The sequence below is a fragment of the Heptranchias perlo genome, chromosome 28 (assembly GCF_035084215.1).
Source record: "Heptranchias perlo isolate sHepPer1 chromosome 28, sHepPer1.hap1, whole genome shotgun sequence".
In the NCBI taxonomy this organism is placed as follows: Eukaryota; Metazoa; Chordata; class Chondrichthyes; order Hexanchiformes; family Hexanchidae; genus Heptranchias; species Heptranchias perlo.
In genome coordinates, this window is record NC_090352.1 from 24170950 (window position 1) to 24198372 (window position 27423).

The following is a 27423-nucleotide window of genomic DNA, read 5'->3' on the forward strand; positions in this document are numbered from 1 at the left end:
TTATGTCTTGTGGTGGCTGCGTACAATGGGCTTTAGTGACTGCATGTAATTATTTCCTTGCCCAAATGATTATCAACTATTACTGTGCCACTTAGTCACTATTCCCATCAAGTCAAACGATTTTGCAATTCTACACTGCAAATAAAAAGAAAATGCTTTAAATCAGAAATAAAAAATTGAAAATGCACAGATCAGTCAGCATCTATAAAGAGAAAAGACAGGCTAATATTTTGTCAATGTACCCTTCATCAGAACTCGAGAATAAAAAAAGTTATTAAATAGCTTTTATCCCTCCGCTCTGAGAAAGGATACATATTTGAAATGTCATAACCTCTTTACAGGTGCTGGCTGACCTGTGCATTTCCAATATTTTCTACTTTTATTTTGCTGTTTCTTTGTTTTTCAAATATGACAATTATTAGATTCTGCAATTTGCCTTTTAACATTTCTGCTGCCATTGTTGTCACGATAAAAGTCGGTATAAATACAAGAAAAATAGAAATAGACATGAAAAAAAGTAAATTGAATTGCAACAGCTCAATTCTGTACCTTTTTGTCCACAGGCTCATGATATTGAAACTTTGAAAAAATTTCTGCTAAACAAGAAGCCCCATGTTGTGGCTATTGGTGGAGAAAATAGGTGAGAAACCAATTTCATTAATTTAGTAATTAGCTAAGCTGGACAGACTATTATTTTTAACTATCTGTAATATAGTTGAATTTGAATTATGGGTGAACAACACTCTGGTGCATCAACAGAATGCCTGTATTTGTTACGATCGGATCAAATCAGATTTTAACAGACCCTTTTTTGATTGATTTATTTTAAAGCTTTTGCATCCAGTTAAAGGCCCCGGTTTCACCTGATTTATCCTTGGCACTTTGTTGAGAAAATTGACATAGTGTAGTTGTTTTTCTGTCTGACGGTGAAGAGATATTAAGTAATGGACAAGTTCCAGATAGAAAACATTGCTGTAATATAAAAACTAGCAGTTAAGGGATTAAGAGTGGCAGTGTGACCGTTACTTTTACAGGGTTCATAACAAACAAATACCTTCAGTTTGGTTAGTTAATTAGTGATGTATAGCTGAGGCTATATTTATTACAGTTTTATACAATTATTTTTGTAAAAACTGATATTTAGTTATTGGTGCATTTAAACCTCTTAAGAATCAACACATCAATATATTTATATTAGACTTAGAGTCTTATAACATTCCTTTTCTAAAACAAATAGTGGGTTTTAGAGCATAAAACATAACAGTGATGCGGTGAAATCTTTGCAAAAGTCACCCGAGCTTGGTGTAGGAATTATTGCGAAGCAGAGAACAGTTTAAAGTTAATGGAGATCCAACTTGAGACTTTTTATTGAAATAAAAAATATACTTTGCAGTAGCTGCAAGAAAATTTGCCAAGACATAGCTCGATTCTTAGTTTTTTGTTTCCACATTGAAACCTACTGTACTTCATATCAGTGAAAATATCTTGATTTAATTTGAGGCAGTTTGGTGGTACAGTAAATACGTATCCTAATATGCTGAGCACACGTACTACAATTCCCCACGCAGCAGGGTTCCCATGTCGAAGACTTAATTACCTATTATATACAATGCATGTGTGTGTGTGAAATTGTAACTACCCTATGTATGGGAATCAAGGAGTTAACATTGGTCAAATACCCATCATGCTTTTCTTTTTTTATGGTCAAGTAACTGTTCACGTGTTTCTACATTAATGTGGCCTTTATGGTTTTCCACACCCATATGCTGATTGGGGGCCTTAGGGAGGCCAGTCATTTCCTAGGTAGGAAACAGATCCGTGGAAAGTTCATCATGGCCATCCGTAGTCACTCAATAAAAGAAGCATTGGTTATGGTCTGGTTATAGTTCCCCTGGCCATTCTTTAATAAATGTTTACATAGACAGTTTCAGTTATGTCAATTATGAATATTGACATTAAAACATTACAAGAAATAATGTTTTGAACAAGACTTGCACACCATACACCAGACGTTTAATATATAGATATTTTTCTTGTTAGGGATGCACTTATGGTTGTAGAAGACATAAAACGAATAGTGAATGAATTAGAGCAGGAGCACCAAATGTCACCCATCGGAGTCCAGCTGATGGACAATGAGCTAGCTCTTCTCTACATGAATAGTAAAAAGTCAGAGGTAAGAAATATGTAAACATAAGTATCACAATTGAAGTAACTGAACTGGTTGGTTAGGAGTACGCAGCATAATCACCAGAATGCAAATTTTTTATCTACTTTTGTATCCTTCAGTTGGTGCTTCTACCCAAGCCTCATGAAGTTCCTCAAACAATCACAGAATGTCATCACTTCTCCCTCTATTTCCCTTCCTGCTTTCATTCCCAACTTGAAACAATTATCAAAGAGCAGTCCTTTGTTGTATATCTCGCTGAAGTTAATATTTTAGACCAAAAAATATCAAAACGATGACTTAACAGCTGGGCAGCCAAGTAGCTGAAGTGGTTGAGCTATCATTTGCTTTCCAGGTGGTCTGAGCCTCCCATGAGAACTTGGTTTGCTTCAGTTAGCAAACTTAGTCAATCCTCAGCTGCTGCAAATGTTGCTCCATGTTGCATAAGTACTTGAAAGGAAAAGATTTGCAGGGCTACGGGAAAGGGCAGGGAGTGGGACTAGCTGGATTGCTCTCGCAGAGAGTCGGTGCGGACTCGATGGGCCGAATGGCCGCCTTCTGTGCTGTAACCTTTCCATGATTCTATGTTGAGCAGAAAGGAAAAATTGAACTTTGGGTCTTCCAAACCAGAGACTACCTTCTACTGGCTGATCACTTGGTGACAGTGTTACCCCAGCTATACTCACTATCATTATATGGGAATTACAAAACCTGTTGCAATAATAAAGGAATAGTGCCAAAAAACACACTCTTTATGAAAGCGTTCCCAGTTGACAAAAGAATAGTAAATCACAAATTATTAAAATTAGAAAATGTCAATAAAATATATTATCTAAACTATATTTTTCAAATGTCTGCAGTCTGACTGAGTAGTGTCATTAATTTTTGGTGAGAGTGCTGCTCATGCAGTGTCAAATTTTGTAAACTGTAAACAAACACAGACTACTGTATCTGAAAAGTTTACACATTGTATTTGAAGAAAATTGAGCCAAATACACATGCTGTATATTGTGAATCACAAAAGTACTGAAAGCATATTGTGTACATATTGCATTTCAAATTAATATAAAAGTATTCATTGATAGCACTGATGCATTCTTGTGGTTCAAAATTAAATTACATTAATGTAAACTTCATTTAAAAGCTGATGGTGGCATGAGTTGGAATCCTCTTTCTTCCTCCTCCCCATTTCCACAGCGCTGGTGTTTTGAGGTGCCAGGAAAATACCAAATGTCCCTCAGAGAGAAAGGAATCTGAGGGACATTTGTTACACTTTTGTTCCTGTTGTGTGTGTCTCAGCAACCTACTGAAGCAAGGCATTGGCAGAGGGCTGGGAGCCATCTTGCAGATGTAATTTAGTGAGATCGAGGGGCTGGAGATAAAGTAGAGGGATTTGTACTTCCCACTAAAAAAAAACTTTCATTAACTTTGTTCTCTTATTCACTAGAATGATTTTCGGGATTATCCACCATTGCTACGTCAAGCAGTATCATTGGCTCGCCGGGTACAAGATCCACTTGTAGAGTTTGCTCAAGTTTGCAGCTCAGATGATGACATTGTGTGTCTCAAATTCCATCCATTGCAGGTAATCTACCTTGTTATTTGATCTTCCACATTTATACACATAATTTTTTTTTAAAGAAAAGTACTGAAAAGTAAGTTTGCTGCCTTTTATCTTGTCAGTAATAAATTTAAGGGGTTAGATCTTGACTTTGTGCAATAATGTAAAACGGGTGATTGCGAGTTGACAGGCTGGTTTACATCTCCCCTGATTTTTATTTCTATTGACTTCAAGATCTACCCCATGGAGTCGAGTTTTGATTTGCATTGTATTTTCAGTTTTTAGATATTCAGTACCTCTTAAATGTAAAATCATGAGTATTCCAGTACAGCAACAAGCCATTCAGTCCAGCAAGTCTATGTTTTCCTCCATGAGCTATCTCAAACTAATCCCACTCTCCCCGTTCCCAATACCCTTTAATTTCCAATTTCAACCAATTATATATTCTAACCACCATCTTAGTAAAAATTATTTTTTTGAGATCCTCTTAAATTGGTTCTTTCCTGTTACCATCTTGCTGACCAATGGAAACAATCTATCACTAATTATCTTACAACCCTTCATAATCTTGGAGACCTTGATCAGGTCACTCTGTAACCATCTTGGCTGTAATGAAAAAAGCCCTCACTTCTCAAGTCTCTCTTCATAATTGAAACACCTCAGCCCTGGTAACATCCTAGTGAATCTATATTGGCCCATTTCCATTGCTTTTATATCCTTTCTGTTGCTTATACTTTGAAAGTTTAGTCACTATTTTAAATTGTAATGCAGGCTTTTGGTGAGTACTCATACAACTTAATGTAATTTAAATTGAGGACTGTCTATCATTGTATTGGGGTGTGTGTGTTGTATATTATGTCTTGCCTCACCATGCTATCAGAAGGCTGGGTGAGGGTGAAGGTGAAAAAAATGCTGTTGACTTTATAAAGCTAGATTCTGACACCGATTAATCATGATCTCTAATTTTGAAGATTTATTAATTTTGGAGTAAAGTACCTAAGTTACTTGTACCTTTTCTCTCTTTATAATACTGAAAGAGAAACATCTGTGTGGATCACAACACCCTCTGCGCACTGTAAGCTGGCTGAATTGAAAGAGGTTTTAAAGTGCTTTAAGTGTTTCATTTTTTTTAATCCCTCAGGAACAGGTAATAAAAGAAGAATTATTGAATGCACTTTACTGTGAGTTCATAAACCGAGTGAATGAAGTAGGTGTGGATGTAAACAGAGCAATAACCCATCCACATACTCAGGCACTGGTTCAGTACGTCTGTGGTCTAGGACCTCGTAAAGGATCACACCTACAAAAGGTAAGAAAGTAAACTGAAGACCACCGATTAGGGCTTAACCTCTTGTAATGTTCTGGCCAATTGCAATAGGCACTGTAGTTCTAATAACAGAAAGATGTGGCTGCTTAAAATTTTACCTAAACAGCTACAACATTTGGGTGGCAGAGGGGTGAAGTGCATTGAGGGGAAAAGGAGACATTAGAAAAATATTTAAAATAGTCCTATGTCCCTAGACAACCAGCAAATAAACCACAATCATTTACAACATTAGCATTTTGCATGCTTTGTTTATTAAAGATCAGTTGACCTACAAACCATACATAAAGTACAGCTGGTCTATCCAGCCTGTTCCATCCTGACATGGTGCAACCTACACCTCCATGCTATTATAAATTATATGGATGCCCCTTAGTTCTCCCCTGCCTACCTAGCTCAAATAATCTATCCAGATGGACAGCATCTACTCCATTATTTTAAAGGTTCCAATCATATCCACACAAAGTAAAAAGCCTCAGTTTTTGAAGCCTATCCAGATCACTCCTACTGAAGGCTATTATGTGTTTTTATCATAAGTATAGCTTGATGCTAAACATTGTGGTTAGTGCAACTAATTGTATGAGGTGTATAACTTAAGACAAGAATTGGGGATACAAGTTGATTCTTCATTACTGTTTTTATGGTTTGACTTAAAACTAAATTAAACACGTTTCTTGTATTGGGGAATTTTTTTAGGAGATGGGAAAGATGGTGTGAATGTCAAAATGTTAATCAGAAGTTCCACTAAGAAAAAAAATTGTACAATATGTGTACATTTTTAGTAAAAGAACTGTTTCTGGAACATACACATCTGATAGACTCCTTTTTAGAAACTTATCAGACTTAGTGACGGGAGGTGCTGCAGAAACCATCTTGAATCGATGTAGTTCAATTAACCTAGCAATCCCAGTGCTCCTATTCTAGCAAAGTGTCTATTGTGCAGATCTTTACGATTTCATAGTATGTAATATTTGATTAGATGCCAAGTTTTGAGCACTTAATTGCACAATGAGTAGTTGTATGATAACTAGATTTTTATGTTGATGTTTTGTTGAATTAAGCATTCACACTGAGAGCACATAATTTTATCTAAAACATTATAATGGTAAACTTCAAAGGTCAATAATTTGTAAAGTCATGAGATTGGGATAGGAAGCTAGATTGTAGACTACATGTTATATGGTAACCCACTAACAAAGCAGGTAAGAGATCTGGGAGTTTTGGTGAATAGATCATTAATACCATCTGTTCAGCAACCATAGGTAGTCAAGAAAGCAATTAAAATGTTGGTATGTATAATCAGGAGTGTAATTTATAAGTTAAAGATGGTGATGTTGAAGTTGTATCTAGCCTTAGTAGGGCCATATTTGAAGCACTGTGTTCAATTTTAGTTTCTGTATCACAGGAAAGATGTAGAATTTAAAGAGGGAGTCCAGAGAAGAGCATCAGTGCTGACTCATGAAATGAGATTAGAAGGAAAATTGTCCACTCTCTCTGGAGAGGTGAAGGAGGATGACAGAGGACTTGATAGAGGTCTTGAAAAATTTAATGGTCATGGAGAATTTGGATCCAGAAAAGTTCTTTTGGGCACAGGATTCAAGGAGGGTCACAGTTTAGTAAAGTGGAGAGTGCCAAAAGAAAGTAGGAAATTGAAATATTTTCTAATAAGAGGGTGACAGAATTGTACAACAAATTACCAGCAGCAGTACTGGAACAGAAAGCCATTACAATTTTTTTTAAAGGATTAGCCGAATTCCTGTTCGAAAAGGAGATATAGGGCTATTTGTTTGCGAATCACAGAAAGGAACCTGAGTGGATGGTCTTATGCCTAAAAACACTAATGTGTTATTATAACAATACTGAAAGCAGTAATTTGTGTAATAATACTACATCTGATTTACACATTTAATTATTTGGGGGTTGCTTAGTTCTTGTTTCTCCTGGAAATTTCACTGTTCAAGGAAATGAAGATTTTCCAAACCTTTTTACCTCATAAGAATTACTGATGTGTTGTACAGTCAGATAATTGAATTGATTTTGAAGAATAAAAAGTGCAGTGTAAATCAACGTATATAATTTGATTTTGTAGGATGCTACTTCAGCAGAATTATGCTTTTGACTTCCGTATAGACTATAAGTAACAGGTGATCATTATTTTCTTATGCAGATCCTCAAACAGAATAACACTCGCCTGGAAAACAGGACCCAGTTAGTCACAATGTGCCATATGGGTCCAAAAGTCTTCATCAATTGTGCAGGATTTATTAAAATAGATACTGCATCATTAGGGGACAGGTTAGTCTTATTAATATAGGAGTACAGTTCATGAAACTTGGTGCATTATTGAATTCCCTAACACTGGTCATTGTGTATAGTTTTCCAGTAATTTGACAATCGCAGTTGTCTAAGTAAGCAAGATTAGTGTCGCGAGCCAGATGTCTGCAGCTACCTAACTGCTCTTGCAGTCTACCATTGCAATAATGTCTGAATTATTTGTGATCGTTATGACCTCAAAACAAAAATTGTGTTCCTTAATTCATCAATAGGAAGAATAATTGGAATGAGCATAAAATGCAATATCAAGTTTTTTTTCCTTCATACTTAAGAAAAGCTATTCCTTGAGTTTTATCTCTTGAGTATTCAATTCTAGAATTATATTTTCTCTGAATTATCTTTTACTCTGCATCCCAGTTTCAGTGACTAACCCTATATTTCTGTTGCCTGCATTTTTGAAACATGTTGGCAAATGTGTGATAATTTGGCCAAATCCTGAAGTACGTCTAGTATCCCCTCCTAATTGTTGGCATGTTGTGTATTGTTGTACTCAGCAAGTCTTTTGTATAACAGTTATTGTCATATGTACACCATCTTTCATGATGAGAAGCTGGATGTAGCCACAACCCACTATTATGTACTCCCACCTATTAACCAAACTAAGTGACAAAAACAGCCTTGTTTTCATGTATTGAAACAAAAAAGAATTGGTAGTGAGAAAAAAGAAATATATTTTGTATGATATGAAATTTTCAATCATTTTAGATAACCAAGTAATTATGAATTTGAAAGAAGAATGAAACTTAATTATTAATAAATATTATTTAAGTCATTCTAATTTGTCTATTTTGAGTAATGTTGATGAAACTCAAGTATTGCTCCAATTATTTCTGTAGTTGGCTTGGTTAATCATTGTTGAGCAAACTCCTCCACCCTCCACAACCTCCCACATCTCATTAAAGGTGTGGGGGGGCGGGGGGCAGACATATATTGGAAGGCTTATGTTTAGTTCTTCTGGCTGACTTTTTTAAATTACTTAAAGTGGGTAGGATATAAAATTTATGCCCAACATGTTTAAAAGAAAATGTTATGCATATAAAGAAAACTAAATTTGACAAGGAAGGAACATTTATTTCCATTTGTCTTTGCCTACAAAGCGATGTTTGCCTGCTGATGTAAAATTTGCCCTGTGTAATATCTGCAGCACTGATTCCTACATTGAGGTCCTGGATGGCTCAAGAGTTCATCCTGAAACTTACGAGTGGGCCAGAAAAATGGCTGTGGATGCTCTTGAATATGATGAATCGGCAGAGGACGCCAACCCAGCTGGAGCACTTGAAGAAATTTTGGAAAATCCTGAACGACTAAAGGATCTTGACCTTGATGCATTTGCAGAAGAACTGGAGAGGCAGGTTGGTGTTTTCAAAAGTGGCTTTTCAATTGAATATTTAATTCAGAATTATTTGTCAGAAATAATTTAACACAAAACAAGGAAACATTTTTGTCAGTTTCAGCACAGTCACGCTATTCTGCGAGCGGTGTAATGACCAGTTTGCTGCATTCCACTGTTCAATGTTCACTGGTTGGTCTCTGGAATTGCCAGACAATTTTTTTTTAATCCTTCTTGTACCTGAACGGTTTGTGTAATGAACCTTCGAAAAGCTCTTGTCTCTACGCTTGGTACAGTGGTATTTTCCCTTTTGTTTTCTTTCTTCTATCTTGACAATGCTAACTTGGTGTAACTTCAACGGCAGTAGCAGCCTTCTGGAACATAACCCAATTGGTCATTCATCGTGTGTGAGTTGACAGTCAGTGTCATCAAGCTGTTTGGGGAGGACTTCTCAGCTGAGCACAATCCTGTCCAGGCCTGCCAAGTCTATTTTTTGTCTGTTTTTGCACATCATTTATTACCCCCCCACCCTGTTTAGGCCAAGGAGTAACACTGACTAAGATCAGATCAGATGATCAAGCCAGGATCAAATTATGAACCTATTGCTTTGTATAGCATATACCCACTAATACCATTAGTTTGGAGGCTCTGGAAACATCCCCATCCTCAATGATGGCGGAGTCCAGCATGTGGGGGAAAAGACATGGCTGAAGCATTTGCAACCTTCTTCAGCCAGAAGTGCCGAGTGGATGATCGATCTCGGCCTCCTCCCAATATCCCCGCCATCACAGAAGCCAGTCTTCAGCCAATTCGATTCACTCCACGTGATATCAAGAAATAGCTGAGTGCACTGGATACAGCAAAGGCCATAGGCGCCAACAACATCCCGGCTATAGTGCTGAAAACTTGTACTCCAGAACTAGCCGTGCCTCCAGCCAAACTGTTTCAGTGCAGCTACAACACTTGCACCTTCCCGACAATGTGGAAAATTGCCCAGGTATGTCCTGTCCACAAAAAGCAGGACAGATCCAGTCCGGCCAATTACCGCCCCATCAGTCTACTCTCAATCATCAGCAAAATGATGGAAGGTGTCGTCGACAGTGCTATCAAGCGGCACTTACTCACCAATAACCTGCTCACCGATGCTCGGTTTGGGTTCCGCCAGGACCACTCGGCTCCAGACCTCATTACAGCCTTGGTCCAAACATGGACAAAAGAGCTGAATTCCAGAGGTGAGGTGAGAGTGACTGCCCTTGACATCAAGGCAGCATTTGACCGAGTGTGGCACCAAGGAGCCCTAGTAAAATTGAAGTCAATGGGAATCAGGGGGAAAACTCTCCAGTGGCTGGAGTCATACCTAGCACAAAGGAAGATGGTAGTGGTTGTTGGAGGCCAATCATCTCAGCCCCAGGGCATTGCTGCAGGCGTTCCTCAGGGCAGTGTCCTAGGCCCAACCATCTTCAGCTGCTTCATCAATGACCTTCCCTCCATCATAAAGTCAGAAATGGGGATGTTCGCTGATCATTGCACAGTGTTCAGTTCCATTCGCAACCCCTCAAATAATGAAGCAGTCCGAGCCCGCATGCAGCAAGACCTGGACAACATCCACGCTTGGGCTGATGAGTGGCAAGTAACATACGCGCCAGACAAGTGCCAGGCAATGACCATCTCCAACAAGAGAGAGTCTAACCATCTCCCCTTGACATTCAACGGCATTACCATCGCCAAATCCCCTACCATCAACATCCTGGGGGTCACCATTGACCAGAAACTTAACTGGACCAGCCATATAAATACTGTGGCTGCAAGAGCAGGTCAGAAGCTGGATATTCTGCAGCGAGTGACTCACCACCTGACTCCCCAAAGCCTTTCCACCATCTACAAGGCACAAGTCAGGAGTGTGATGGAATACTCTCCACTTGCCTGGATGAGTGCAGCTCCAACAACACTCAAGAAGCTCGATACCATCCAGGACAAAGCAGCCCGCTTGATTGGCACCCTAAACATTCACTCCCTTCACCACCGGCGCACTGTGGCTGCAGTGTGTATACCATCCACAGGATGCACTGCAGCAACTCGCCAAGGCTTCTTCGACAGCACCTCCCAAACCTGCGACCTCTACCACCTAGAGGACAAGAGCAGCAGGCACATGGAAACAACAGCCCCTGCACGTTCCCCTCCAAGTCACACACCATCCCGACTTGGAAATATATCGTCGCTGTGTCAAAATCCTGGAACTCCCTACCTAACAACACTGTGGGAGAACCTTCACCACATGGACTGCAGCGGTTCAAGAAGGCAGCTCACCACCACCTTCTCCAGGGCAATAAGGGATCGGCAATAAATGCTGGCCTTGCCATGAATTTAAAAAAAGTTTAAATAACGAGGCTGCTCAGACTACGTAAAATTATTTGTGGGAGCTACTTTATAAAGTAACTCCATTCTTCTTCAAGAAACATGTATTTTGAGGTATTTTTCTCCGAATCTCACTTTGTAAGTCCCATTTAACATTTTGTGATTTTACACCTGCGTCTCAGAATACTGTAGTCAAAAGCACACGCTGACTTTGCAAAAATTATTAATAAGCTAACATGTTAGAAAAGGAACCTTCTGTGAATTGTCCTGTGAATAATTCAAAGTGTGTGTCAGTTCAAGGATGCAGTCTGTACTCACAAATGTGCATATTTGTCACAGATGATTAAAATTCAGCAGAAGTTTTAATTTTTTGTGAATTGTTATGGACATTGCTTTCAGCAACTACTAATCAACTAATAGAACAAATAATTTTCAGTGTCTAGTTTGCACTTGATTGATGTATTCTAACTTATCATTAACAGGGCTATGGTAACAAAGGTATCACACTGTATGATATTCGAGCTGAGCTGAGCTGCAGGTATAAAGATTTACGTGTACCGTGCCGTGCACCAAACTCAGAGGAGGTTTTCAACATGCTAACGAAAGAAACTCCGGAGACCTTTTACATTGGTACGGTTTTTCTCACTGGTCCCTAATACATAGAATTAGAAAAATAACATTAAACATTTTTTAATTCTGCAAGTTTGCTGCATTTCCTGTGATTTTAACTTCTATTTTTTTTTTCTGTTTAGGTAAATTGATTACGTGCAATGTGACAGGAATTGCTCACAGGCGGCCTCAGGGTGAAAGTTATGATCAAGCTATCAGGAATGATGAAACTGGTCTCTGGCAGTGTCCTTTCTGCCAACAAGACAACTTTCCAGAACTTAGTGAGGTATTGCACTGTTTTAAAATTTGGGATGCATATACACATGCTAAGATAAAATGCTGAATTCTAAAGCATATTTTTATATAAAAATGATGTTTTATAATTCAGCATTTTATTTTAGCATTTACATGTTGAATCTAATACAAAATTGACTAAATTCATTGTATTGTTTTTGTAAAGCAGCTTTATCACCAAAGAGATCTATTTACAGAGTAAGGTTCAAAAGAAAAAGATAATTTTTCTCCTCACCTCATGTCTGTGTTACTTTGAAGGAGTGCATAGTAGTACAAATGGATGTGAGCATGGCAAATGTTACTTTCTTCCACATCATTGTCCCTCACATTCTTTAAGCAGAAAAACTCAAAATTAGTAAATAATTGAAGTAACTCTTAAAAGCTGGTATTTTCCCCTCCCCACAGGTTTGGAATCATTTTGACAGTGGTGCCTGTCCTGGCCAGGCCATAGGAGTGAAAACAAGGCTAGACAACAACGTTACAGGTTTCATTCCAACAAAATTCCTCAGTGACAAAAATGTTAAACACCCCGAAGAAAGAGTCAAGGTAGAGATTGTTTTATTACAAACCGTTTCCAATGTTGGTAGATATCTGACTGGATATGTAATTGACCACTGATGTTCCCTTGTAGATTGGTATGACTGTGCACTGCAGAATAATGAAGATAGACATTGAAAAATTTAGTGTGGACCTCACGTGTCGAACGTCCGATCTAATGGACAAGAACAACGAATGGAAGTTGCCCAAGGACACATATTATGACTTTGATTCTGAGTCAGCAGACCAAAAACTAGAAGATGAAGCGAAGAAGAAACAGCAGCGCACTAGTAAGTCACTCTTTCTAACATTCGCAGACTAAAATTTGAATTCTTTATATTGAAAACCTTTTGAGCTCAGTTTTCAGTTGATCAGTTAATTTGCTGTAAGCTTCAACTCTCCAGGCTAGTTATCTTGCCTTTTGAAATGTAACAAAATCTCCAAGAAAGACCTTAGAAATAAAAACAGCCTTCAAATAAGTCTATCAATTGAGTAACATCTTAAGAAATCATTCAACTTGAGAAAACTTTCTAGTTTTACAAACTGTTATGAAATTGCAGATATAAGTTGATGGTAGTGTAGAAAAACTGAAATGCTTGCATTTTTCAAAAAATGGATCATGTTTTATTATTTATTTACTTGATAACTCTTCCATAGCGTACATCAAGCGAGTAATAGTGCACCCGTCATTCCATAATATCAACTTCAAGCAGGCTGAGAAGATGATGGAAACCATGGACCAAGGAGATGTTATCATCAGACCCAGCAGCAAAGGAGCAAATCACCTCACTGTAACTTGGAAAGTGACAGATGGGATCTATCAACATATAGATGTGAGAGAAGAAGGCAAAGAAAATGCCTTCAGTTTGGGACAGTCTCTTTGGATCAACAACGAGGTAGGGTTAATGTACTTCATTGTAAGTATACATTTTAGGAAGATACAGTGAATTTGTATCTAGTGAAATATGTGGAAGTTCTGTCGCTCGTAACTTAGATCATGTAGCCCTCTGCTACTCAGAATAGGCATCACATGGTGTCCTCAAAGTAACTGCAGTTTTTTATTATTTTTCTCTGCAATGAAAATTGTACCTGTTTAGATGTATTCAAGAAGGAGATAGATATATTTCTTAATGTAAAGGGATCAAGGGGTATGGGGAAAAAGCGGGAACAGGGTACTGAGTTAGACGATCAGCCATGATCATTTTGAATGGCGGAGCAGACTCGAAGGGCCAAATGGCCTACTCTTGCTCCTATTTTCTTTGTTTCTACGTTTATCTACAATTAAAGTATAGATTTGACACTGATTACTGTTTAGCGATAATTTACTATGAATTTTCACGAATGTGAAATAATGTATTTCACATGCACTTTCAAGATTCTGTTTTTCTCGTAGACAAATTTTGCACTTGGGTTGAGATGCTATTTGATGCATACTTCAACAATGCAGAGCATGAAACACCTTTGCATACAATGTATGTTACAGTTTTTCTTTAAAGTGGTTCTGCAAATGCTTGTGATTTATAGTGATCGGTATGTAAAGATATGTACATTGTATTTTTTTTTCTGTATCTTACTAAAAAATGCATTACCAGTTTCTTAGTTTTAGTCTGCAATTTCATTATCCAGGAATTTGAAGACCTTGATGAAATAACTGCTCGCTATGTGCAACCAATGGCATCTTTTGCACGTGACCTGCTATACCACAAATACTACCACGAATGTAATGGTGGAGACCGCAAGGTACGTGCACAGCATGTGAACTTGGCTAACTCAATAATGGTTTCACTGTGAACAATTCTAATGAGTTTATTAATACGGACTTGAGTGAGAGAATAGAAACACAATTTTGCTTTTTAACTGTTAATTTTAACCTTTACTCAACCAGTTTGTGTTATGTCTCAATAATCTGAACATTTTACACTAAATTATTCTAATGCCCATCAAAGAAGTATGCTACAACAAGACTGGTTTCTGCCATCGGGATGGGAGACTCGTGGAGAGGCCCGGACAGTCATCGGCACCTCCTGGTGGTTGGTTACAGGAAGTTGTCACGTTACTGGGGGGGGGTGGGGTTGACCGTATTTCATGGGAACGATCTAGAATATGAGTTACTTTAAAATGTGCTTTTAACTTAAAGATTGTTTTAAAGGGGTTAAACAAGAAACACACACCAAAAATTCAGGCAGCAAAGTGATCGTTTTTTTTAAATGGATAGGAGACTGCAGGGAAAGAAGTTTTGCCTTGGGTGGTACGGCAGAATGCAAAGGAGTAATTCTGTCAAGTGAGATGACCCACTGAATTGGGGGTAGCGTTGCCTGTCCTTTATTTCATATCATTACATGGATATACATTGTACCAATTTGAATTAAGTGATTCTAATCATACCTGCAACTGTGTATGTATATCAATTTGGAATAAATCAGTTTACAAATTCAATGAAACTTCACTTCTTCCAGTATTATCTTAATCTGCCATCAGAGAAATTGAAGAGATATGTGTACAAAAGACACAAACAATCCAGATTGCACAGGGATGCTATTGTTACATGTTGGGTTATGCTGTTATACAAGCAGATATGTGACAGTGAGTGTCAACTCCCAAAAAAATAAGATATACACATTATTTACAGGAGTGACTGACACCACTGAACCCAGGAAGGTATCGATTGCAGACTTGCATTCATAACGGGCATTGGCTGTAGCCTGGGAATAAATGGTATAAAACAGGAAGAAACATTAGAGGAAGGGGAAGAGAAATGATGCGCTGAGCCTCGCCTTGTAATTGCCATTAATTTAATTGTAACTGCAGATAATGTATTAGATGAGAAGCAAGAGGTCAAGATTTCTGCTGTTACACAATGGAGTTTTTTCAAGCTCTACACAAAGTCACGCTTATACGAACAGGAGTCGGCCATTCAGCCCCTCAAGCCTATTCTGCCTTTCAATTAGATCATGGCTTATCTGTACCACAACTCCATTTATCCACCTTTTGATCCATTTCCCTTGATAACCTTACCTAATATTTTAAAAAATAGATCTCGGTCTTGCAAATTTCATTTGACCCAGCATCTACATCCTTTTGGGGGAGAGAATTCCAGATTTCCACAACCCTCATGAACTGAATGGCCTAGCTCTAATTTTAAATTGCACGTCCTTGTCTAAATTCACCTACCAGAGGAATTTTTTCTGTATCTACTCTCATTACTTTAAATACCTCTTTTAGATCACCCCTCAACCTTCCAAATGGCTGGGAATACAAGCCAAGTTTACGCAACCTGTTCTCATAATTTAACCCTTTAATCCCTGATATCGTTGTAATGAATCTACACTGTACCCCCTCGGGACCAATATATCCTTCCTGAGGTACGATGCCCAAAACTCAATGCAGTACTTCAGATAGGGTCTGACCAAGGTTCTGTACAACTGAAGCATAACTTCTTTCCCTTTGTATTCCAGCCCCCTTGAGATAAAGACCAACATTAAATGAGTACTTTATACCCATTTTCACAGTAAAAGAAGAGGACAAAATATCAGCAATACAAGGGAACCTAAAAATAAGTCGAAGGGAGGAACTCAGTGGATTTCCACTAGCCTTTTTGATTAATACTTTTTGTAACTGATCCCTTGCTTTTACTCATTTTTGTACCTGGATACCAAAATCCCTTCGCTGCTCCACAGTTTCTAGTCTTGCGCTATAAAGAAAATATTACGATTTGTCTTTTTGATCTAAAGTGGACTTCCCCACATTGAACTCCATCTGCCACAGTTTTGTCCATAATAATCCATCCTCAGCCATAGGTGGTCATTTTGTTATTTGCATCTGCAGTCTGCATAACACAATTTTCAATTTTTATAAAATGCTTTAGGTGGCTTCCTATATTGCTTTGCATTCTTCTTGCAATTTAAATTCACCGATTGTTTTATCATCTAAATTCAGACACAAGCACTGGCAGAAGTGGAAGCCACTAAATCCCGCTCTTTGTATGTATGTGTGTGGGTGCTTGTGCCTTGAGCTGTCACCTCCTCCTCACAGTGTGAGTGCCTGCTATATCTTTGTTCCCTACTCATGCTCATATACAAATGGACCAGTGCTGTTTGGCTCACCGATATGACGGATGTAACATGCACGCAAGTTTAACTTGATTAGTGCTTTTAATGTGCAGTACAGTTCTCATTATCCGGAAACCAGATCCGAGAAAGTTATGGCTTTGGATCAAGATGTGATAGCAGGAGAAATCTGGGTATCAACGGCAGCGCACTGGGATGATCAGATGAGCCTTCCTAGGTTGCTGCTGATGAGCAAATGTATAAGATAATTGTTCTGTTGGACAGTCATCTTCTGTTGTGGCTACAAATAATTTTTTTAAAATTCAAGTGTAAATTTTAATGCAGTAGTGTTTATAATGGAGTTAAGCCAAAACTGATCATCAGTGGGTTGCTTGTGAAATAATGGGCGTCTGGGATTCAACTAAAGCAGTGGTTCAATGTAAGTTAGCTGTTTACCTGGATTTTGAAGAGCACTTGTTAAAGTGGTTGAGTTGGCAGGGTGATTGATGTGGAAGGTTCCACTTTATGTCAAACGTTTGATAAGAGTTATTTCTTAAAGTAACTGAACTGAGCAGCAATTTCAGATCAAGTCAGATAGAAAACCAATGGGAGTCAAACTGCCTGCATTTAGTGTCATTGAAGGAGGTAAAGCCAGCAATCTTGATTATCTGTTAATTTTAATTAGCCACCAGGAGAAGGTCCCTTCTATTGTAGCAAATATTTGAGGTTCCACGGTACTACAATAATAATAGATCAATGGTGCCAGTGGCTAAGAATTATGCCTAAATGCCATCAGTCAAAAAAAAAGCTAAACGCTGTACATATGCAGCAGGTCAGCTAGCATCTTAAAGGCAGAAGTCCTGTTAATGTTTTGGGTGTAACTTTTTATTGCATAAACACAGTTTTTTTTTCCCTATTAAACTGTCAAATTAATCTTTTTTTTAAAAAAATTCCTTTTAAATGGTCATTACTTTTTTGGCTTATACTGTACCTTCATGTTCTGTGTGACTATATGAAAATATTAAATGTGGTATTAATTGTTTTTCTTTCTAGAAAATGGAAGAGCTCCTATCAAAATCCAAACGGGATAAGCCCTCTTTTATTCCCTATTTTGTTTCAGCATCAAAGGAACTGCCAGGAAAATTTTTGTTAGGCTACCAACCTCGTGTTAAACCTAGGTTAGTATCACCAGAATGTTACTCTATTTTCTATAGATAAACTGTTCCAGAAACCTCTAATTATAACCCTGCTTCTGGTTAATCCAGATATATACAGCTAACATTCTTAGTAAGCCCAGTGTAGTTCTTGTTGAAAGGTCTCTCCTCTCCCTGGTCCCTGTTGAGTATTTATTATGGATATAATTGTGATATTCATGATTGAATAACGGAAGATAAGTAAAGCCAGTGGTCTCACCCTCGTGGGGTTGCAGTGGGGACAGCAGCATTTCTGGAAGCCTTGAGCTAACAAAGCATGTGACTCATTACTGTGAATTACATGTTGCATTCTTTTATTTCCTCCTAAGGTACAGACTCAGGTTTGTATTTGCAGTCCTTAACTGAAACCGGCAGTATTCTGGTACTGTGCTCACAATAGGCGATTAGAAAGGGTTTGCCACGATTCATTTGGGTGTTTTAATTTAATATGTGATGTAAATGGTTAATTTTAGGTCAGGAAAATATTCTTTTTTTTAGAAAATCTTTATTTCTTTCAAAGTTGGTTAATTAAAGCCTGGAGACCTAAGATGTGAATTTACGAGAGTTGTGAGACTTTGAAATAAATTTAAAACTGCAACTCAGCTGCTGTTGAAAATTGGGTTCTTTGTGCTTGAGGGTTAGGATTTGAGGAATTAATCTGCAGTTCTTTCAGGAAAGGTAGAAAATCTACTGTAGAGATACATTTGTGGAGAAGAAATGTTATCAAAGGGCGCCTGCAATAGTAGTGGGTTAAAAACCTGGAAGTTCATTTGGCAACTGTAAAAATAGTTTAACAAAATAATTTCATGTGCCGACTACAGTGTTTTCTGTCTACACTCTAAATACCATGTTGTCTTACAGGGTTGAGTTTGTTACAGTGACACCAGAAGGATACCGCTACAGAGGGCAAGTTTTCCCAACTGTGAATGGACTATTTAGATGGTTTAAAGATCACTTCCAGGATCCTGTGCCAGGTAAGACTAGTCTAACTATGGATGCCAGTGAAGATAACAGATACAGAACGCCTGCCTGCTCTATAATAGGCTGAAATGAATTGGTAAGAAAAATGCAGGTGTAGTTGACTTTTAATAATTCGAATCAACTCTTGGATAGAATACATTTTGCCACAAAATATACACTGGTATTTATGCTTTTTTCTGTGTTGGAGATTGTGCAAACAAACTTACACTATGAATATCCAAATGAATACAGATTACTGTTTCCAGGTATCACGCCTTCAAGTACAAGCAGATCCAGCAGAACACCAGCCTCTATGGATGCAACACCAGCTAATATTAATTTGGCAGGTACATATATGGAAATGCTCATTTTTCCTGCGTTAAAAATATCAGTTACCTTCTGTCCCTGATTTATAAAATACAGTGCTATACTCTTATTAACACTTAAATAAAACTAGATGGCACTCATCATGGACAAATGTAAGGAATCTTACAACACCAGGTTATAGTCCAACAATTTTATTTTAAAATCACAAGCTTTCGGAGATTATCCCTTTCGTCAGGTGAGTGAGTGAATAAGAGGTTCTCAAATCGCATATCTTATATTAGGCTGGGACACCATCACACCAATTAAAAGGTGTCGTTGGTGTTCAGACTGGTTAGCCACGGAAAACAGTAGGTCCCAGTATGCTGAATACACATTGTGTCAAATTACACAGACAGAGAGAAAGAGACCCAAAAGGCAGAGAGAGAATATTAAAAACAGATAACTTTTCCCCCCCCCTTGCTGGTGGGGTTACGTGTAGCGTGACATGAACCCAAGATCCCGGTTGAGGCCGTCCTCATGGGTGCGGAACTTGGCTATCAATTTCTGCTCGACGATTTTGCGTTGTCGTGCGTCTCGAAGGCCGCCTTGGAAAACGTTTACCCGAAGATCGGTGGCTGAATGTCCTTGACTGCTAAAGTGTTCCCCGACTGGGAGGGAACCCTCCTGTCTGGCGATTGTTGCGCGGTGTCCGTTCATCCGTTGTCGCAGTGTCTGCATGGCCTCGCCAATGTATCATGCTCCGGGGCATCCTTTCCTGCAACGTATGAGGTAGGCAACGTTGGCTGAGTCACAGGAGTTCATGGTTCATACTCCTGTGACTCGGCCAATGTTGTCTACCTCATACGTTGCAGGAAAGGATGCCCCGGAGCATGGTACATTGGCGAGACCATGCAGACACTGCGACAACGGATGAACGGACACCGCGCAACAATCGCCAGACAGGAGGGTTCCCTCCCAGTCGGGGAACACTTTAGCAGTCAAGGACATTCAGCCACCGATCTTCGGGTAAGCGTTCTCCAAGGCGGCCTTCGAGACGCACGACAACGCAAAATCATCGAGCAGAAATTGATAGCCAAGTTCCGCACCCATGAGAACGGCCTCAACCGGGATCTTGGGTTCATGTCACGCTACACGTAACCCCACCAGCAAGGGGGGGAAGAAAAGTTATCTGTTTTTAATATTCTCTCTCTCTCTCTCTGCCTTTTGGGTCTCTTTCTCTCTGTCTGTGTAATTTGACACAATGTGTATTCAGCATACTGTTTTCCGTGGCTAACCTGTCTGAACACCAACGACACCTTTTGATTGGTGTGATGGTGTCTCAGCCTAATATAAGATATGCGATTTGAGAACCTCTTATTCACTCACTCACCTGACGAAGGGGATAATCTCCGAAAGCTTGTGATTTTAAAATAAAATTGTTGGACTATAACCTGGTGTTGTAAGATTCCTTACATTTGTCCACCCCAGTCCATCACCGGCATCTCCACATCATGACTCATCATGGAGATGTTAATGAAAGGAAATGAGAAATTATAATGTACTAAAGCAGATAGTTACAGTGAAAATTTTTATTCATTGTGCAACTTTTGTGATTCTAAGTCTGACTTTTGGTGCCCTTCGCTCGCTCCTAGCTCCTTTAACATTGTTATCACTTGGCCTCTTATATTTCCTAGTTAACAATTCAGTGGAGTAGTTCAGTAGCCAGCAGGAGCAGAACCTTTGTTTAGGATTTTTCAGTTTTAACTAATGTGGTTTTAGTAAACAAGTACTGGGGTGATGGGGGATGATTAGGTTGGACATCATTTCGTATCTTCCTAGCTTCCCATACTCCAGAGTGATGGTCTGTCATTCCCAAGACCATCTTGTTAATCCTGTATAATGTTCAGCTGATAAACACTTTTCCTGAGGGACGGAATGAATTGTATGGGTTTGTTTTTGTAGAGATTTATAATCTTGGTAGCCTTGAACCCCAAACTTGCACCCAAAGGAGGTAAAGTGAGATATTAGGATATTAAAATAGACCAAACCGAAAAATGTCCCCAATCCCGAATGTTTTATGGTAGGGCTTGATTTGTTCTGACATGTATATCTGTGGAAAGAATGTGGTTACATATTGTGCTTTTCATTCATCCTGTTGTAATGTACATGAATTACATTTCCAGTAATTAATATTAACGGAGCCATGGTATATTGCATAGTAAATCTGCCTTCAATCTGGCAAGCTTTCAGTGCAGTTAAAATAGAACTGTGTCTGTGTTATTTTATGATTCAGGTGTGCTTCTAATGAAATGGGATTTTCTCTTAATCAATATTTAATTGGCATGTGCAGTAGTTTACAAAGTAATCATTTTTCCTTCTGTGCTAGATCTTACGCGAGCAGTTAATGCTCTCCCACAGAACATGACAACGCAAATGTTCAATGCCATAGCAGCTGTAACCGGACAGGGTCAGAATCCAAATGCTACGCCAGCACAGTGGGGATCCAGTCAGTATGGCTATGGAGGAAGCAGTGCCTATCACGTACGTTCGTTGCTGTCTCCCTTAAGATTTCTAATGTCAACTTTTTAAACCCTAGCACAATGGTGCTTATTTCTAAGCATTTTTCATGTCCAAAATGTTGCCTTCATGTCCCAAATACAACTTAACTACTCCTTAGACCGAGTATGTCCATTATCCAAAACACCCACCACACAAATGGGAAACTTCCCTCTTCACGTGATCTATGACAGGTTGGAAATACCTACCAATAATTAACAGCCAAACTCTCAACTATGCACAAGATTAACTTTTCCCCCTGCTCCTTGGCATCTTTGGACAGGTAAATAATCTGTCATATCACTGCTTAGGAGAATAGTCTCAGTAAAATTGAATATACTGCCGCATTGCCTCTATTTGTACTAGATGCTGTGCATCCACATACCAGCATGGCACTTTGGAGATCTAAACATGCCCATCTATCACATTCCTCTCGGCTGGTTCATAAAGTAGAGAGAAGTTTGCAGTTCACTGAAGATACCCCAGAGTTTGCCTACCCAATCCCCTATCTAACAAAGTAGCAACTTCCCAGAAGACAAAACCTCAAGCAAATTCAAGTCTTTACATGAATGAGGTGAATGAGGCATCACGGAACTTGGTCAACTGCTACATATGGGACAATGGATTTTCTATCGGATGTTAGCCAGCAAATACCAGCTCAGCCCACAAGAAATAATTTGCTACATCCAACTCTAGCATTACCTCCAAAATGCTGATATACTCAATTGGAAACATGTCTATATCCTCATACCATAACCTATTCAAATACTCATTGGATTGTTCCCTACTTTGTTGTATTACAATATTTTAATCCATTCGAAGGACAAATTACATTAAAATCTTAAATGATTATGTAATGTTTTCTGTGGTTTAATTTTAACCCAACTCTTTAAGGGACAAAGAGATCCTAAAAAGAAATGCAGAAAATTAAGCCTGTGGCTGTCTAAGCTTTTTATATTCCTGTAGTACTAAGTGTTGGAGCAGCAGGTACCTTTCCATGGTTAAAATATAACAAGAATAGTGTAATCCCTGTAATCTCTTTTAAATTAGCTGCCTATTTTCTGCTTTTAGTTGAAGCTGATTTAGCAGCCTTTATTCTTTTCCAGGTTTTTGCAACTCCTGCACAGCAGCCAGTAGCAACGCCGTTGATGACTCCAAGCTATTCGTACACAACACCCAGTCAGCAACCAATTACAACACCTCAGTATCATGGAAATGCGACACCCCAAGCTTCTGTCGCACCACCGACTACAACCCGTCAAAGGTCACAGCCAAAGTGAGTATCTTTGGAGTGTTGATTAACACTAAGTTAGGAGGGACAGTAAGTAATGCAGATGGGAGCAGGAAGTTGCAAAGTGACATGGAAAGATTAAGTGAGTGGGCAAATGCGGTTCATTATTGGCATGTGTGAGGTCATCCACTTTGACCCCAAGAAAGATAAATCACAGTAATTTCTAAATGATGAGAAACTAGGAACTGTAGAGGAACAAAGAGATTTGGGTATCCAAATGGACAAATCATTAAAAGCTAGTAGACAGGTACAAAAAGCCACCAAAAAGGCTAATGGAATGTTGGCCTTTATCTCAAGGGACTGGAATACAAAGTGGAGGAAGCTATGCTTCAGTTTTGTACAGCCTTGGTCAGACCCCATCTGGAACACTGCGTTCAGTTTTGGGCACTGCACCTCAGGAAGGATATATTGGCCTTGGGGGTGCAGCACAGATTCACCAAAATGATATTGGGACTTAGAGGGCATGTATTGCTTTGAGTATAGAAGATTGAGAGGTAATCTGATCAAAGTGTTCAAAATGTTAAAAGGATTTGATATAGCTTGAAAGAATGGTTTAAAATTGAGAGGTACATTTTCGTTTTCAGCAATCCCATCGCAAAACTTTGTGCACTAGGAGCATGTATCAGGAATTTGTTTAATGAGACCGCATTTAAAGGATGGAAACTCATGAGGGAAGGTGTGCGCTGGACTTCCAATATGTACTCCTGGCGTACCAAGCTTTGCGCTGGGAGCACCAAGATGAAAATATGCCCCATGTACCTTAACAAATTTGAATTGTCTTGAGTATCAAAATGGGAAATAAAACATTTTAACCAGTTACAGTAACAATCTTAAAATGGCAGATAATTATCAAAAGTGATGCCTGAAGCCCAGGCAGAATGGATAAGATACAGGTTTGCGCCTGCCAATCCCATGCAGTGATGTCCCAATCTCAGGCATCCAATCCGGGAGGTGTTCTTGTCGTGATTGGAATATTGATGTATTTTTGGATGGTATACAGTTGTAAGCAAAATTTAATATGGCAAAAGCATGGATTCAAGAACACTAACGTTGTTTCTCACCCTTTGACTCAGGACTTCAACTGCTCATACTGCAGTTGACTGGGGCAAAATAGCCGAACAGTGGCTACAGGAAAAAGAACAGGAGAGACGAAAGCAGAAAGCAAAAATGACTCCTCGGCCTTCACCAAGTCCCATGATTGAAGGCACCCCAATGTCCATCGCTGGTGATGCCACCCCTTTGCTAGATGAAATGGATCGGTAGAGGACGACAAAATGAACAGCGTTTGAACTTTGATCCCACCTTAGCTGGGTCTGCTAATTTCAGTGTTTCCCTATACCAAACAGCTACAGATTGGCTAGGGATTTTTTTTTTTCTTAGCTATGTATTGGCTATTTTCAGAATGTCCGTGACACTCAGTATTGCCCATACAACAGGAAGTTTGATACTTTCAGGAGCCTAAGGGAAATCACTGGAATGTTGGAATGAATAGGCCAGTGGGCGTGTGTACTATGCCAAATGGCTGAAACAGTGAGCGCATATCCATACCCGATTGAGACTTGCACATGTGCAAAAAATGGCAGTTTACAGACGGCCTAATTTTAATTTCTAAGCTGGAATTTCAGAACATTTGTAACTGTTAAGTAATGGATAATCCTGTAAAGCATACTGGTTACCCTACGTGCTTGACAAATACAAATGTTTCATATACTATAATGGTGTACATAAGTAGGTATATGCAAACTTTTTTTTTATGCTTATGGTGAAACTTGACAAACAACAAAACAGTCACCAGCATGTGGTGCTTATATGTTCTGGTGGGAAAAGTCAGTTTAAATTGTATTTGATTTAATAAGATCTTTTTCCCCTTTAAATAAAAAAGCATTTACTTTTCAAGACACCTTCTCACATTCTGGTTATTTTGTAATTTATCAAATCAGAATGATATATTTCAGTTATCTAATAAGTACTTGAAGTACTAAATGATTCAAACGTAAATAGCTGTACTTCTGTATTTGTATTTCGATGCCATTCAGTATGTAAAGGATAGCATAAAGTGGTAATACAATGAGAGATTTGCATAATCTCAAGGACTAAGAAGTTGGGTCAGTTTATCAATATCTGAACTCTGATAACATATGTTAATATATATAAGGGTGGGTTTATTCCATTTTCATTTTTTCTTGATGGCAGCAGCAGGTGCTTTGACAGATGGAAGTGATTGTACCAAGTTATCTGAGCTGCAGTGCCATTGTACGATGTCATTTGATCTGCAACAGTTTGTTGTAGTAATTTATACAGGGTCTGCTGATTCACTAAAACACGTAGTGAAATGAAATTTAATGCTGCTGTGATCCAAATCACATGGTACGATAGCGTTTCAGCTCAACTCATCTAACCCAATCAAGAGTGGCTATCCTGTGGCTTCTGCTACTAGCAGAAAACCACCCCACACACTCCACTTGTGAGGAATGATGCAGTTAAAATGGCATAGATATACCATTCTTGAAACCTGAATGCCTTCATATATTGTTCCCTTATAACAGACTCCATCTTGTGTGCTCTATATTTTTCATTGTGTTACTGCAAAATAGCAAACCTTGTGTATATTAAATTACTCCCTCATGTCACATCTACGTCAATAATGCAATTTAAAACCCTATTAGAAACATATGCCTCTGAAATAATTGGCCTTCAAGAAATAAATTCTTGAGTATTTACGGTACTGTATTTTCCAAGATATTAAATTTAATGGAGATTGTAACCAGTTTGTATTAAATGTTTGTGTTGCTCATGGCAAAACATTAGTGGAAGTTACTGTAGTCTTTCTTATATTACCTGTATTTTATTCCTGAAATTGGACTTTTTCTTTGAATCTGCACCATACCTGGATTGGAAATACTGAGTCCACACCATAAAGTTTCAAAATGGAGTAACACAAAAGTTTAGAACTGGTGCATTGTCCAAACATCTGGTTGAATCCTTGCGTTGTTATTAGTTAAAAAGCTAGTCAAGGAAGTTACTTCCACAGCCAGAAGTTAAGTTTTCAATTTGAAAGTGGTAATTTACAGTTATGATTTACTCATGAGACATACTTAGGGTGTGCTTGTGGTACATTAATAAGCATTTAATCAAATGCAATGTCTTAAGTATTTACCCAAATAACTGTAAACAAAACTTTTCTAATCATTCGAATTTACAGTAGCCCAAACACTAAAATAGGTTAGATTTGCCTAAGCCTCTGAAACTGAGTTTGTCTTATCTAAAGGCATTGAAATTATTGGAGTTAGATAGGGTGACAAGGGAGTGATTGCAATCAGGTAGGAAGAATATGCTCTATCCAAAATGATTGATCCTTAAGAACTTCATTTTGTATTTAATCGTTTTGCATTGCGGAATAATTTTACACAATCTTGAATTATGTCACCTTGAAGAGGAGAGTTGACATTTTCAGTACAATCTTCACCTAGTTAACTAAAATATCTAAAGCTCTTGTTACAAATAAAAGTACTGTTAATTCAAATCTTGCTTATTGAAACTAGCAACAAGCAGGCACAAATGTAGCAGTATGCAATTTGAGTAAATCCGCTATGGCATGGTTAACCTAACCGCAAAAGCATCTGAATTTAAAGAGTTGTAATTAGGTTGAATGTGAGCAAGCTTGGGCTGTGCATTGAAGCCAGTTTTATGCACACTGGGGACTGTATTATGCTTTGAAATATGTAATTCTATTCCATTTTACACTGAAGAAAAACCTGTTCAAACCTATATAACTACTAGTATCTTAAATCTCGTTGTTACTAGTTATTTTTATTGGTAAAACTGCCTCTTCCCACTGACTACATATGGTGGGAAACATATTACATGGAAAATAATGGTGTTCTCCTTGCACTCAATATTATTTCAATAATTTAAAGTTTTATGGTTTCATAAATGTGCATTAAGTTGTATTTGCAATACAAGGAAATTTAAACCATATTATCATGCTTGCCATTCTTGATGTCCATTGCATCTTTCCATGAATAAAGCAAATACAACAAGACATTCATGTTTCAATATTTTAATGAGTGAATTCCCAAAGAAGTTCTAAGGTTGACAGTGATCTCAGTTCACAGAACTTCAAAATTAAATGTTTGAGTACAGCATGAAAGCCAACATGCATTTAATTATATGTTGTACCATTCAAAGTTGCGGGTTCCAAGCTTTTTTTAATTTACAGAACGCTACTGTGGTGATTCCAAGTACAAAATCACTTTCATTTTATATGGTTTTTAAAAAATATAAAAGTGAATGTTTTTCACTTGTTCAGAACATCTCTCAAGGTGACCAGCTTTTTACTCCCCAAATCTGGATCTTGTATGCTCAAAGGAAAATGAATAAGGAGTACTTTAACTACTCTGTACTCCCCCCACATATAGTTTGAAAAGTTTATGTAAAAGAAAGACTTGCATTTATACAGTGCTTTTCACGACCTCAAGACATCCCACAGCGCTTTACAGCCAATGAAGGACTTTTGAAGTGTAGTCACTTGTAGGAAACACGACAGCCAATTTGCACACA

At 38.3% G+C, this 27423-nt stretch overlaps 1 protein-coding gene across 1 annotated transcript in view; it reads left to right on the top strand.

The window, feature by feature from the left end:
* Positions 1-26905, top strand: part of supt6h (SPT6 homolog, histone chaperone and transcription elongation factor) — a 67647-nt gene extending 40742 nt beyond the window's left edge. Inside the window, exons 20-37 of the mRNA XM_068008227.1 lie at positions 564-640; positions 2041-2176; positions 3615-3752; positions 4870-5037; positions 7220-7347; positions 8531-8738; positions 11554-11701; positions 11824-11966; positions 12380-12520; positions 12606-12801; positions 13169-13407; positions 14138-14251; positions 17611-17735; positions 18612-18724; positions 18977-19057; positions 21403-21557; positions 22679-22848; positions 23937-26905. Coding sequence (XP_067864328.1) covers positions 564-640; positions 2041-2176; positions 3615-3752; positions 4870-5037; positions 7220-7347; positions 8531-8738; positions 11554-11701; positions 11824-11966; positions 12380-12520; positions 12606-12801; positions 13169-13407; positions 14138-14251; positions 17611-17735; positions 18612-18724; positions 18977-19057; positions 21403-21557; positions 22679-22848; positions 23937-24126 — 2670 coding nt within the window. The 3' untranslated portion in view covers positions 24127-26905. The remainder of the gene's footprint in view (positions 1-563; positions 641-2040; positions 2177-3614; positions 3753-4869; positions 5038-7219; positions 7348-8530; positions 8739-11553; positions 11702-11823; positions 11967-12379; positions 12521-12605; positions 12802-13168; positions 13408-14137; positions 14252-17610; positions 17736-18611; positions 18725-18976; positions 19058-21402; positions 21558-22678; positions 22849-23936) is intronic.
* Positions 26906-27423: the final 518 nt, after the last annotated feature.